We start from the raw sequence: 13,543 nt of genomic DNA, 5'->3' as shown, positions 1-13,543 counted from the left end.
ATTCCATGTATACAGCCAAGATAGAGGTGGGTTCATTTCATACCTTATCACAGTACTGACAAAAATAATCTCTATTAGGCTTGATGATAGGCAGTGTTAGCTCTGGCACTTCTTCTATTTTCATTTCAGGATGTCTCTTTGATAAATGATTCACCTAAGATGAAAAAGAGAAGGACTTTTTTAAAAAAATAGTATTATAGAGTCACAAAATGAACCATGTTTGTGTGACACAACAAAGACACGGAACTCCTATATTTGCTTCCTTGTGACAATAAAGCGTAGAGATCGAGCAATCCTAAAACAAGAAGACCCAGAGGACCCACCTATGGAGGAGTGTGGTCCATCTACTGCAAAAATGCCGATTCCCACTCAACGGTTAATATAGTACTGAACATCAAGAAGTCCTTAAATCAGCGGTTCTCAACCTATGGATCGCGACCCCATTTGGGGTCGATCGACCATTTCACGGGGGTCGCCAAGCAAGGCTGTCTGCCATTTTTTTCCCCTTTTCTGGCGGGTGCCTTACCTCCCTTGGGCTGGGCCAGCTGGTGGCCCAGCCGGTGGTCGGCCTGCTCCGTCTCCGCCGCTTGCCAGCTACGCCTCGGCCGGCGCAGGGGGCGGCACCACGCATGCGTGGCACTCCCAGGCAGGGAAAGTCCTCGACTTACGACTGGTTGGGTAGTCCTCGACTTACAACCGGTTTAGTCCTTGACTTACGACCGGTTGGGGGTCACGGCATTAAAAAAGGTTGAGAACCCCTGCCTTAAATGGAGTCTATTCTGAAATGCGCTTTGCAAATTCGGAGGTGCCCATGTTGAAAAAAACTATCAAATTTAAGACTAGGGAATATATAAATGCACTGGAATAAATACTAATGTTTTTTAAAAGCCAACAGTATAAGAGAGAGAGAAAAATTTCCCTTTTAAAAAGGACAAAGGAAAAACATCTCTACCCTGTTCATGGACCTCATGTTAAGCTACCCACTTCACATCTGTCATATCCCCCTTCAGTTGTCTGCAAAACTAAAATACCAACAGAACAGCGTGGACCCTGAGCATTAAATGATTTATGGCTAAACATATAATCCTTTATTGGATAGGCACAATCAGGATTTTTCCAGGCCTCTGCTAATTGGTTTGCTTGACGAATAGGATGACCTCAGGGCTGTTTTCAGCCTTTTGTGAACCTATTCACATCGTACTACTAATAATCATTTTTAAGTCAAGTAGCTGCTTGTTTCTTAGGCAAAGAGAGCCCAATGTTAATAAATCATGTGGTGCCTGGATAGGGTATAGTACTAGGATCTCAAGATCCCAAGTTCCAATCCATGGTCAGACGTAAATCCTCCTCTTAAATCTAATCATTTCCACAGGGTGTTTGTGAGAATACTACTGAAGAAGCTCCAATGTTCCTACGAGAGACGGGAGGACAAGTCCCATAAATTCACAGAAGCAATATTTAAGAGAAACAATGTTTTTGTAAGAATGTAATTTTGCTTGATATTCCTATAATCCTTGCTCCAAATATGGGATGACCAGCTTAGGCATGGTGGGACAAGATGGTTTTCTGCTGACAGCAGAGGACAATAATGGTCCATTTTCAAGAGCCTCTTGAACCCCAAAAGGAAGGGGTTCCTGGAAGAGCCGAGGTGGCGCAGCAGTTAGAGTGCAGTATTGCAGGCCACTTTAGCTGACTGTGTTCAGCAGGTCAGCAGTTCAAATCTCACCGGCTCAAGGTTGACTCAGCCTTCCATCCTTCCGGGGTAGGTAAAATGAGTACCCAGATTGTTGGGGGCAATGTAAATATATATATACATTGCTTACTGGTGTACACCGCTTAGAGAGTGCTTGCACTTAAAGCGGTATATAAGTCTCATAAATAAATAAATAAACTTGATTCTGGATGCAGTCTTAACATTGGAGATTGTCCACCCTTACTCTTAATTTAAAAAAAAAAAAACGTCAAGCTCACACAGAATGCCTTTATGAAATGGTGCCTAATTAGTGGAGAAGGAGTGATGCTTCAGTGTTTAAGACACTGAGCTGGCCAGCTGAAAAGCTGCCAGCCCTGGTTTGAGACCAGAGCATCAGGCAATGGGGTGAGCTCCTGTTTCTTGCTCCAGCTCCTATCCACGTAGCAGTTTGAAAGCAAGCAAATACGAGTAGATAAATAGGTACCACTTTGGTGGGAAGGTAACAGCGTTCCATGTGCCTCGGCATAGAATCATGCTGCTCATATGACTATGGAAAGGGTCTTCGAACAACGCTAAGAAACAGAGATGAGCACGGTGCCCTAGAGTTGGACGCAATTTTCACCTTTAATTAGTGGAGATTCATAGGCTAGGATTTTGAGGAGTCTGGAATATCTAACTAACCAGCATGCCTCGTCTTCGGAAACCCATCATGCACAGGCGACACTTGAACATGAAACTCTCATAATCCGTAGAGGCGATCCGGGGCTTGAAGGCTTTGGAGCGACTAATCCGGTCGGCTTTCTTGGCTTCCCTTTCTGGATTGTGCATTCTCTGCATGTGTTCTCGCAACTTGTCTTTCCTCTGGGGGTGGGGGATGGGAGAAGAATCAAAATAATCAGGAAGAAGAAGGAGTAGAGACAAACGTGAAATGTGTGGTCACATAGAAAATGTAAAAGTTGACCTCTAAAGCTGATTACTCACGAATAAAAGCAAGAAACTATATTTATTAAAACTTCCATTGAATTTGTTCGGTGACAGATACACAATTTAATCAACTGATCTGCAAGGCTCACAAAAATATTAAAGAAAGGGACTCTTTATGACCGGAATCCTTCCAGTAGTAAAGACATTTAAGATAAAAAGTATATTTAGATTCATGTTAAGCATCAAGAAATATAAGTTGAGATGATTATGACTTTGGGGGATACATTCAAATCTTTAATTAAAATTGATAGCAAATGGTTCCTTTGCAAATTTCAGTTCACTGCTAATAAATCTCTAATGTAGAAAAGATCAACCTTTTGGCACTTCAGATATTCCAGAAATACAATTTCTAGAATTCCGCATCGTTGTCCATGCTTCACAAGGCTGTTGGTCATTGAAATTTCCCATCTCTGGTCTAATCTCAGAGTAAGAATCCTAACAGTGCAACAACACAAACAAGTCTGGGATTGTGCCTTCCACTGGAGACTTCATACAATGTTGACTCACTCATCTGCAGTGTATTTTAAATTTGACTTTTGCTCACAATTTGCTGAACCAAAGCACAACCCACACACATGCATCAGGCAAGATGGTGCGTACCATTTGTGCCAAATTCAGCACGAGTTTAGGTGTTGACAGATGGTTTCTTTTCTAAAAAGAGAGCCTTGACAGCCATGTCAACCTATTACTGCTTCCTGCATAAGAACCCGTAGCAGGGGTGGCCAACTCTCAGAACTTTACAACCTGTAGGCTTCAGTTCCCAGAATTCCGCAGCCGGCATTCTGGGAGTTGAAGTCCGCAGGTTGTAAAGTTGCCACAGCTGCCTTATCCCTGATCTTAGGATGTACTACCTTAAACTGTTTGCCGCAGGTGGAGCACAGGAAGTCCTTGCGATCTGAATGCCGCAACATGTGAAGCCGCAGTTTGTCAGGCCGACAGAAAGCCTTATCGCATTCTGTGCACTGGTAAATCTTTTCTGAATGGAAGCTGCGCACGTGCTTTTTCACCTGGTGGGGACAGTCAAACAGGAAAATCCATTTCAAAACTTATGCGTACAATTTTACTCATGGTGAAATGATCTCATTAGAGCAGGGGTCTTCAGACTTGGCCCTTGTATGACTTGTGGACTTCAACTCCCAGAATTCCTCAGCCAGCGTGCCTGGCTGAGGAATTCTGGGTGTTGAAGTTCACAAGTCATACAAGGGCCAAGTTTGAAGACCCCTGCATTAGAGGGAAAAGAATGTGCAACCTACAAACTGTGATCTTATTGCGGATTCCAGCATTAAAGGAACAAATAGCACAAAATAGCGCCCATAAATGACGTTATTGTTGATGCTCCACCAAACTCACCTGGATAAAATCCGGAAAGCGTTTTTTGCAGGTAGGACAAGTGAAGTAGCCATCGTTAATGTGGATTGCCACATGATCTTTCAGCAGGTCTAAACGGTCAAAGGACTCTGGGCAGAAAATACAAGAGTAGGTCTTCTGGTCCAGGTGGAACTTCATATGACTTTCCAGGGCACTGCTATTCATGAAGCCCTTGTTGCAGATATCGCAGGTCAAAGGACAATTCCCTTCCCGTCCGTGGAACCTTAAATGTTGGTCTAATTTGTCCTTGTCACGGAACGCCTTTCCGCAGTGCAGGCATTTGAACGGGCGGAATGACTTCCGGATGAATAAGTGCTGAAGAGCTGCATTCTGAAACGATAGGTTCAAGAATGGATCAGGTTAACTAGCCAGGATACTGAGGAGATTACTTTGCAGCAAACATTTGTAAAGCCTACCATCTATCTGTGGTATAAAGAGAAGAGAATAGAATCAATAGATTTTCCCAAAAGATACAATGTGCAACATCCAAAAATAATTGCAAGATGAATATACTACATGACTGAGCAATTGGACACTAGTTATTAAAAAAAAGGGGAAAACCCCACTTTAAATTATGAAGGAAGAGCATGTTGGGCAACTGTCTGGACACTTATCATTGTTTCACTTTATGAAAAAGGAAGCTTCCCCTCAAATGTGCAAAAAATGTGCTCAAACTTATGGAGCTATGTTACTTACTCAGAACAGGAAAGCAAAACAAAAGACTGTACAGGATCACTTATGGAAGTATTCATTCATTCATTCATTCATTCATTTTATTAAATTTTTATGCCACCCATCTTGCTGTCAAATATTAGAAAGTAACAATGATTCTAACATTACCTTCATATATTCTTCATATGTAATTTCATTCATTTTTTTTTCTTTTTTTCACATACATAAAACTAAAATATTCCACATTTTTTTTTCTCATTTCCACCTAGATTAACCAATTTCAGTAGAATTGTTTCTTTTTAGACTGGGATGGGAGCAATCCACATCTGGTGTTGCGGTCTTAATTTCAAATGTCCTGCATGCTTTGGTAATTAAACGGGGATGTTTGATGTCAGCAAATAATTGTGTGGCAGCCATTTCTCCACAGTTTTACAGGAAATCTCCAATTACAGGACATCAACTCAGCAGAGGATGGAAAAGACAGCAAGGATTTTGTACACCCCTACAGAATAGGAGAAAGCCCTAAAGAAATTTTGCACTCCAAACTACCATTTCTCTTCTCTTATTAGACACGGCTTGTTTCCCAAGCATGAAATATTTATTCCTATTCAGACTTTAAGAGAAAGAAATCCAGGCAAGGTAGAAGTTGTAATTGCAATTAAAAAAATAAAATTGACTATTAGTACGGATCCCACCACCCACATCGTGCAACAAGCAGTGGGCAGTTTTCTTATTGGAAATGCTTTCATTTAGCCAAGTTTGCACTGCAGAAGCCTGGATGAGGAAAGGTTTAAGCTGTTGGGGGGAGGGGGGAAGAGGGGGGGATTGGCTGGAGTTTGGAAAGGCATATCAGATGCTTGGAGCTGTCAAGCTGTGAGAGCTTGAAAAACATCTATTAAATAGCAACAAGGGCACAGTAGGTAGCAGCACCTATCTGCCCTTAGCTGATTTTATTTCCTCCTGCCCAAATATAAAAGCTTACCAGAACTGCCTTAATCTCAAAATCCATGCCCATTCAGAAAATGTAGTGGATTAATCAAGGTCATAGTAAATCTTTGGCCATGTCTTCTAATAATGACATACGTACAGATGGTGCTGCCAACGAACACTTAATACACATCACCTCATCCAGCTGTTCGGAACATGCCTGCCTGCCAGCCTGCACAGACCAAGGTTCCCGGGAAAGGATCACTAAATATTGTGAATCTCATCAATTTCAATTGGTGCCCAGTTTCCCCAGCATGAAAGGTTTTGCCACCTTCCAAAATAATTCATAAAAGAGCAGCATGAGTTTCCAAAGAGGCAAAAACTCCAATGCTGATTTTTCCCTAATTTGGCACTCAGAAAAATTCAATTTCATGCCTAGATACTGGGAGTTGAAGTCCACACATCTTCAAGTTCCCAAGATTGAGAGAAACAAATGCAACCTAAATGCCAGGTCAGCCAGTGGTTGAGTCCTTCGCTTACCCGTATACGCTTTGCTCGCCGCATGTCGTCTGCTGTCATCACGCTTGGGGTAGCCACCACTGTCTGCTCATGTGGCTGAAGCTGCAGTGAGTGGCTTTCAGGCAGCTGATCCAAGGAGGACGATGTCTCTGGGACCACTGGGGTCTGCTCAGGTTGGTCTAGTCCATTTAGGGTGGCTTCTCCAGCTTCATCAAACTGCCCTTTACTGGCAAAAGGCAGCAAGTCCTGCAATTATAAACCAAGGATATTGTAGATGACCAGACTGAGCCTGAGGTAGGGAGAGGGTCAAACGTGTCATCAGTCTCAAATCCCTTTGTGCCCACAAGAGATCTAAGTCCCGCCCACCTTGAATTCCTTTGACTCTTATCTACTGCCAATTTGCTTTGACCATTAGTAGATCAGATTCTTGTAGAGAACCTAAGCTTTGCAATAAATCTTTATAACCATTTGGACTGTCTGGATTTTCTAATTTCCCTGGGTGCTTGACAGATACAGCCTTGATATACACCAACATCATTTGAAGGCCTTTCTTTGCTGCTGTCTATGCGCTGTGTGCTTATCAGAGTTACCATTTTTTTCAGTTCTGCCTCTGATGATGCAATTGCAACTCCCACATTCAATGCTTAAAAGCAAAAATGTTGGTTTGTTCTCTGAAGGAAAAGTGGAAAAGGAGGACTTCTTGGAATAGGTTAGAAACAGGAGAGGGACCCCTCCCAACCAAAAAGTGATTGACAATCATGATGGTATGAGCTAATAAGGATACTACAATATTCTTCAACCTGGCAGTCAGAAAATCCAGTTCCATGTTCTGGCCTGCTATCCAGCTTCAGGGTTTACTGCATTCAGATGGGTTGCTCATTGCTGATAGAGGCCACTAACTAGCCAGCTGCCTTATCAGACAGATTGCCTGCTAGCCTCATGCCCTACAATCTACAAAAGGTGGCTTTTTTCCTCCATAAACCATACTTCATTCATTATTTTTTTTCTTAAACATTGTAAGACACATCCAGTGAGAAAGCCACAGACGACTACATGGGGAGGAAACCCTTATTTTTCTGCTCTTCTTTCTTATTTTGGTAAGGAGAGGTTAGAAAGTTTTTCCCCAAAAAACTGTGTGTGTTTTTAATGCCACCAAAATGTAGATGATATAATTTGGGGGGGGGGGTTCTGGAGTCCTCAAAAATGGTGCCGAGGAGCCGTTCCAGCTGTTGAAGACTCTACTTGCAGAATTGCCAATATGTGAAATTTCAAGAGATCCAGCTGAACAGCTCAGGTCCTCATTTCTGCAAAACTCATTCACTCACTCCCTACAAGTATACCTGGCTCTCTTCTGCACACTTCCCCCCATTTTCATTGGTTACTTCCAAACGCATGAACTTTGGAGGACGGCCAGGTCGCCTTCCTGGACCAAACCTTCGCTTCCCTCGTCCGCGACCTCTGCCTCTTGCTCTAGAAAACACAGAGATTTCTGGATTAGGTTAGAAGACTTTGATGTGCATTGTCATTCTTTGTGAACATCAACTTAAGAAAAGGAGCAGGGACTGCAGCCCTCCACTGTTAGACTCCCACTTACCATCATCCCTAATCAGCAAGTTTTGGAATGGTGAACACTGTAGTCTAAACACATCAAGATAACTGTAGGCTTCCTGTCCTTTTTAAGCTATAAAACTTAAAAACAATAACCAAGGAGAGACAATATCCTCTGGTGGAAACAGGGATGATGATATAGGAAGGGTCTGGGTCAACTAGCATCTTGTTCTTTTAATCAGAGTCTTCACTGCATGGATGATTTCTTTTGAGATGCCCATCCATCTTTGGTGGATGTCCCTCTACCTTCTCTTGTGTTGTCCATCCATCTTTCTTATAGAATCTCATGTACAGATGGGCTCTCAGCTTTTTGTAGCGGGTGGAAGGGTGGGGGGAATCTAAAGAGGACTTGGAGCTAAAGGCTGATGATGCTGAATGCCACCTTGGTCCTCCAAGCCTATGAAATACAAAAATGCTGCCCTGTCTCCTAAACAGCACTGAAGGACTCCCTTCTTAAGGAAACAGATATGCACCTGAGCAAACAACAGTTAACCTTAAGTAACTACTTTAACCCTCTCTTTGTTGGAAAACCTGGCTCTTCCTGTTTCTCTTGGACAGAAATGTCTATGGAACGCTTCAGTTGGGTGAACGGTAGACTCCTTAAAATACCTGCTGAAGAAGTCCAGCTTTTCATCGTGAGAGTTGAGATGTTGCTGGAGCTGCTCTGAGCTCATGAACCGTCGATTGCACTCATAACATGGCCAGTTTTTCTCTTGTTCTCGAAGAACTGTGTTTTCAAGATAAGCCAAGCAATAGTAAATGTTGAGAAACCCCCAAGCTTTTCACATTTTGTTCAGTTATTCACTTTGCCCTTCCAATTTAATGGTAGAAATTGGAGTGACTGGAAGAAATCCACAATTTCAGGCTATCTTTTATCTTCTAATAAAAAGCAGTCTCAGAAGGAGAAATAGGATGATATGCCAGGCAGTGGGCCCGAGAAAAAGCATATACAGATTTACACAATAGGTTTTGTTTTTTATTCCTTTATTCCTCCTTCCAACCAATGAGCTGTCTCAATGGATTGAGCTTTTCCAGAAACGCTGCATTTGAAGTAAGTGATACAAACCTACAGCATTTCTTTTGCAACAAGCCAAGCGTATAAATGGCATCTGCTATCAAAAGAACAAATATCTTGCAACTCTAAAATTCTATTTAAACTGTAAGATGTTTGGATACCTTTCCTCTCTTCTTCCGATACATCATGGATTTTCTGATTGACAAATTCTGCATAGGAGGCAGCATACCACACCTAAAAACAGATATAAAATTGAAAGGAAATTCATAGATTTTTTTTTTTTAAAGCTAAATAGAATTAACTGAATCCTGCCCATCTTCCGCAAATTGTAGACTGGGGAGGCAGTCCAGAGTCACAGAATCAATTTTGAATAAAACCACGATTCAGTTATAGGCTTTCTCAGCTCAACTCTTCCATTCTATTCACGGAGCCAAAACTGATCCACAACTTCTAGAACGTTATTATTTTACCCAGGCCCTTTTATGCTTTAATGAAAGAGGGGAAAAATAGATTCAAGTATTGCATCTTCATAAGCAAGTGTGAATTTCTGCCCACTTATCAAATAGGCCTTTTATGTAAGTTAATCTGTAAGATTATGATTCATAGAAGGGTTTTTAACATCGTATTTCCCATTCGGGGCGACCGAGAGCTGGTATAAATGGCTTGACTGCAAAGTATACAAACTCTCTTTTACTGATTGCCACAACAAATCAGAGGCACACATTTTTCAAGTATCACACTTGTAATGGGAAATGGAGAAAGTGCTATTTTGCTCAGTGTCACTTTGACAGGGACTGACTCTGGATCACAGATCCTGCCTTCTCACGTTGAAATTTGCATTTTTTTCCCCTCTGTTCTCAAAAATACAGTAGGACAGAAAAAGCAGCAGACGCTCCAGGGAACAGGAAGAGTCAGATGGTGGCACTCGTCTTGTGAATGCCTCCAGGTTGTTGTTCTTGTTGTTTTAATCTTAAGCTTACGGCTTTTCCCCCCAACTGTTCTATCTAACGTCCATTGGATTTGCTTCTAATAAAAGATAAAAATAAGTCAGTGATGACTGATTTTTCCGCTTGCGGTACCAGATCATCACCCACACAAGCCAAGCTGTAAACCTCAGAGATACGCTGACTGGAATGAATGATACCTTATTAACTAATTATTCACCCAGAAAAGATGGGGCAAAAATCCCCTATTTGAGGCCAGGTAGGACAAACAGCCAGCCAACAGACCTGAAAGAGGGAATTTAAAAAAATAAAAATAAAATAAACCAAGCTGCTTCAGTGCATGTTCATCTTAGAGCTTTTATCAGGAGCGCAGGATTAAATTAATAACTGCAGTGATTCAATTAACAACCACTGTAAAAAAACAGTCATAACATTACTTAACAACCGCTTTGCTTGGTCTAAACGGAAATTCCAGTCTCCATTGTGGTCATTCATTGAGAACTATCTGTGCTATAAAGCAGTATTTTTCAAAGTTAACAATTTTGAAAAAGATGGCTACAAAAAGAAGCTAGAAGGAAGAATGTGAGATGCAGAGAACGGGGATAGTAATATTTTTACAAACTTTGGGCAGGGGGGAAGGAATACCAACCAGATTTGTGTAAAAGAAGTTCTATTAAGATAGTCACCTCATACCTTGAGTTCTTGTTTAGGCTCAACATTTTTAATTGTAGTGTAGTAAATATGGTGACCGTATTGATAGGCTACTAGGTTTTGTTCCAGGTGATTCTGGGCAGGGCGCACAAACATCATCCAGTTGCAAAGAGCTTCGCTGGACAACTCAAACCAAAGGTCCTCTTGTAGATCCCGGTCTTTCCTGTCACCTTTGTCAAGGGACACCTTGAGCAAAAGTAAAAAAAGAAACAGGCATGTGACCCATCTTAATTTCAGGACTGTGTACTCGCTGCATCCAGCATGAACATTTTTTATACTGCATTTAGAAAATTAGGAAAGCAGTATTAATAGACCAGATAAGCCGTGAAACTGATGAATAGCAGCAAATGGGTTAATATTTTTTAGCCTACTAATTGATCAACACAATAAAAAACTAGGTCATTAGAAACTACTTATGTAACAAGCAATGTGAATTCACACTTGGGAGAGAAAGAGAGACAAACAGACAGAGAGAGAGAGAGACAGAGAGAGAGAGAAAAACAGAGAGACACAGAGAGAGACAGAGAGAGAGAGAGAGAGAGAGACAGAGACAGAGACACAGTGACAGAGAGCGAGAGAAAAAGACAAAGAGAGACAGAGAGAAAGAGAAAAACAGAGACAGACACAAAGAGAGAGAGAGAGACAAAGAGAGAGAGAGAGAGAGAGACAGAGTGTGTGAGACAGAAAAAGACAGAGAGACAGAGAGAGACAGAGAGACAGAGAGAGAGACAGACAGAGAGAGAGAGAAAGAGAGAGACAGAGAGATTCAGAGAAAGATAGAGAGACAGAGAAAGAAACAGACAGACAGACAGAAAGAGAGAGACAGAGAGAAAGAGATAGAGAGACAGACAGACAGTGACAGAGAGAGAAAGAGACAGACAGAAAGAGAGAGACAGAGAGACAAAGAGAGAGACACAGAGAGAGACAGAGATATAGAGAGAGGGACAGAGAGAGAGACAGAGAGAGAGAGAGAGAGAGAGAGAGAGACAGAAAGAGAAAGACAGAGAGATAGAAAGAGAGAGAGAGAAAGAGAGAGAGAGACAGAGAGAGAGATTTACTGACACAGGCTTTTGAGAATAAGTTGTGAGCTACTGGAATCTGAAACCAGCTATTTAACACTCAGCACCATTACTGATATTTCCAAAATCTCATGAAGGAAGATAGACCAAGCTTAGTCTGTAAAACAAATATTTGAGACAATTTAACAGATATCTTCCTTTGCTCTAGCTCTGGGGTCCCCAACCCCAGGTCCGTGAACTGCTACCGGTCCGCAGCATGCAAGCAACCGGTTCGCACAAACAAGCAAAGCCCCATCCATGGGATGCGGGCAGTACACAAAACCGCACACTCTCTGATCCGTGGAAAAAGGTTGGGGACCTCTGCTCTAGATGATGGAAATTGAACTAAGAGGTTCAGATTGCTAGAAAGGAGATGTTAAATGCACATGAAACAGAACTTCCTGACAGTACACGCTATTCAACAGTGGAACAGAAACAACCTGAACGTAGATTTTTTTTTTTAAGAATTAGAAGAGTAGTAGACCTTGCATTAGTAAAGGGTGGGACTAGAACTTCCTTCAGCTACTTTTATAACCTGGTTTATGCATTGTATTCAGCCTTTATTTCCTTAATATTTATTTCTTGGATATTAATTGGCTAGATTAGACAACACATGAAGCCATTGTCAACGCTGCTAACATCGGATGTTTTTGCTTTGACAACAGTTGGAAATGCAACCATTTTCTTCTTATGTTTTACATTTAGAGTTAGAGCTAGAGTTAGATGATGCTGGGGGGAGGAATGTGCATGAGAGTTTAGCTAGACATAACAGTACTGGACTTAGTGTGTGAACCAAGGTTATTGAAATAAGAGATGATAAGAATTGGCCAGCTGGAGAACTGGAGGGAAAGTCTACATTTCAAACTAATTGGAGAATGTGATTTATGACTGTTAATTGGTGGAGGGAATTGTGCTTTGATACTATGTGCTCAGGGGAGGAGAATCTAGTTTTTGGCTTTGATTATATTAGTGCCGATGCTATGCTTCTCTAATAAAGATTCTTTAAGGTAAGCAATGCCTCGGAAGTTCTTTGAAGAGTTTCATCTGTCGGAACCATGACAGCCATAAGTTATAGCTTATAAGCCACAATAGTCAGTTTAATGTACTACATTTATCCCAATCACATTATGGCTTTATACACAGTAATGTGCAAACTAAGTCTGAGTCCATGAATAATTTTAAATGGATAGAAAGACAGATAAATGCCCACAGCCTGTTTTTTGTTGCTTTTGACCATTAGGAATTGTTTCATTAAAATGTGATTCCTGGGCCCAGGATGCAAAGATGCTTGGGACATTATATGAATATGTATGTCTTACATCTACATTAGCTGTCTCAACATCAGATTATATTTCCATGATTTGTGAGCCCGTGGGATCCCTTTCAGGTGAAATGTGGTTTCTGAAAAGATATATGAAGGAAAATAGAAGATAGGCGATTACCTTTAGATGAATGTAGCAGTCCTTCAGCTCTGATAACCTAACCAGAGGTCCTTCCACAGGGCCAAATTGTGTGCGCTTGGGAATGCGTCGCTTGGAGAAGACTCCTCCCAAAAATCGGTCTATGTAAAGCACCAAGGGAAGGCTGGCTCTGGCTCTCGTCAAAACTGGTCTGTTAGGGATGGGATGCAAGGGCCCGTGCTTTGGACAAACTGAGGGATGTGCGTTATTGCATTCCTCGCACCCTGAAGGACACAGAGGGAAGGGACACGATGTTAGCCCACAGGTAAGAAAAATAAATTTTAATAACAGACTTGGAAGGGACCTTGGAGGTCTTCTAAGTCAAGCAGGAAACCCTCTACAATTTCAGACAAATGGTTGTCCAATCTTTTCTTAAAAACCTCCAGTGTTGGAGCACCCACAACTTCTGGAGCTAAGTCATTGCACGCTGATGAATCGTTCTCACTGTCAGGAAATTCCTCCTTAGTTTTAGGTGGCTTCTCTCCTTGATTAGTTTCCATCCGTTGCTTCTTGTCCTGCCTTCAGGTGCTTTGAAGAATAGGGTGACCCCTGTTCTTTGTGGCAGCCCCTTTCTATCGAACCTA

General features: G+C 41.7%; 1 protein-coding gene across 3 annotated transcripts in view; it reads right to left on the bottom strand.

Annotated features, from left to right (window-relative positions):
• The window catches only part of PRDM10 (PR/SET domain 10), a 46,117-nt gene that overhangs the window by 8,315 nt on the left and 24,259 nt on the right, over nucleotides 1-13,543 (bottom strand). For all 3 annotated transcript variants that reach the window (XM_039334524.1, XM_039334525.1, XM_039334526.1), the window contains 10 exons: nucleotides 12,942-13,183; nucleotides 10,424-10,627; nucleotides 8,948-9,020; nucleotides 8,381-8,498; nucleotides 7,504-7,633; nucleotides 6,185-6,409; nucleotides 4,028-4,375; nucleotides 3,529-3,684; nucleotides 2,375-2,554; nucleotides 44-154 (listed from right to left, as the gene is read on the bottom strand). In XM_039334524.1, coding sequence (XP_039190458.1) covers nucleotides 44-154; nucleotides 2,375-2,554; nucleotides 3,529-3,684; nucleotides 4,028-4,375; nucleotides 6,185-6,409; nucleotides 7,504-7,633; nucleotides 8,381-8,498; nucleotides 8,948-9,020; nucleotides 10,424-10,627; nucleotides 12,942-13,183 — 1,787 coding nt within the window. The remainder of the gene's footprint in view (nucleotides 1-43; nucleotides 155-2,374; nucleotides 2,555-3,528; nucleotides 3,685-4,027; nucleotides 4,376-6,184; nucleotides 6,410-7,503; nucleotides 7,634-8,380; nucleotides 8,499-8,947; nucleotides 9,021-10,423; nucleotides 10,628-12,941; nucleotides 13,184-13,543) is intronic.

This window comes from Crotalus tigris, unplaced genomic scaffold (assembly GCF_016545835.1).
Source record: "Crotalus tigris isolate CLP2741 ecotype Arizona unplaced genomic scaffold, ASM1654583v1 scf7180000017631.5181431, whole genome shotgun sequence".
NCBI classification, from domain to species: domain Eukaryota; kingdom Metazoa; phylum Chordata; class Lepidosauria; order Squamata; family Viperidae; genus Crotalus; species Crotalus tigris.
This window is presented reverse-complemented; position numbering and strand designations above follow the sequence as displayed.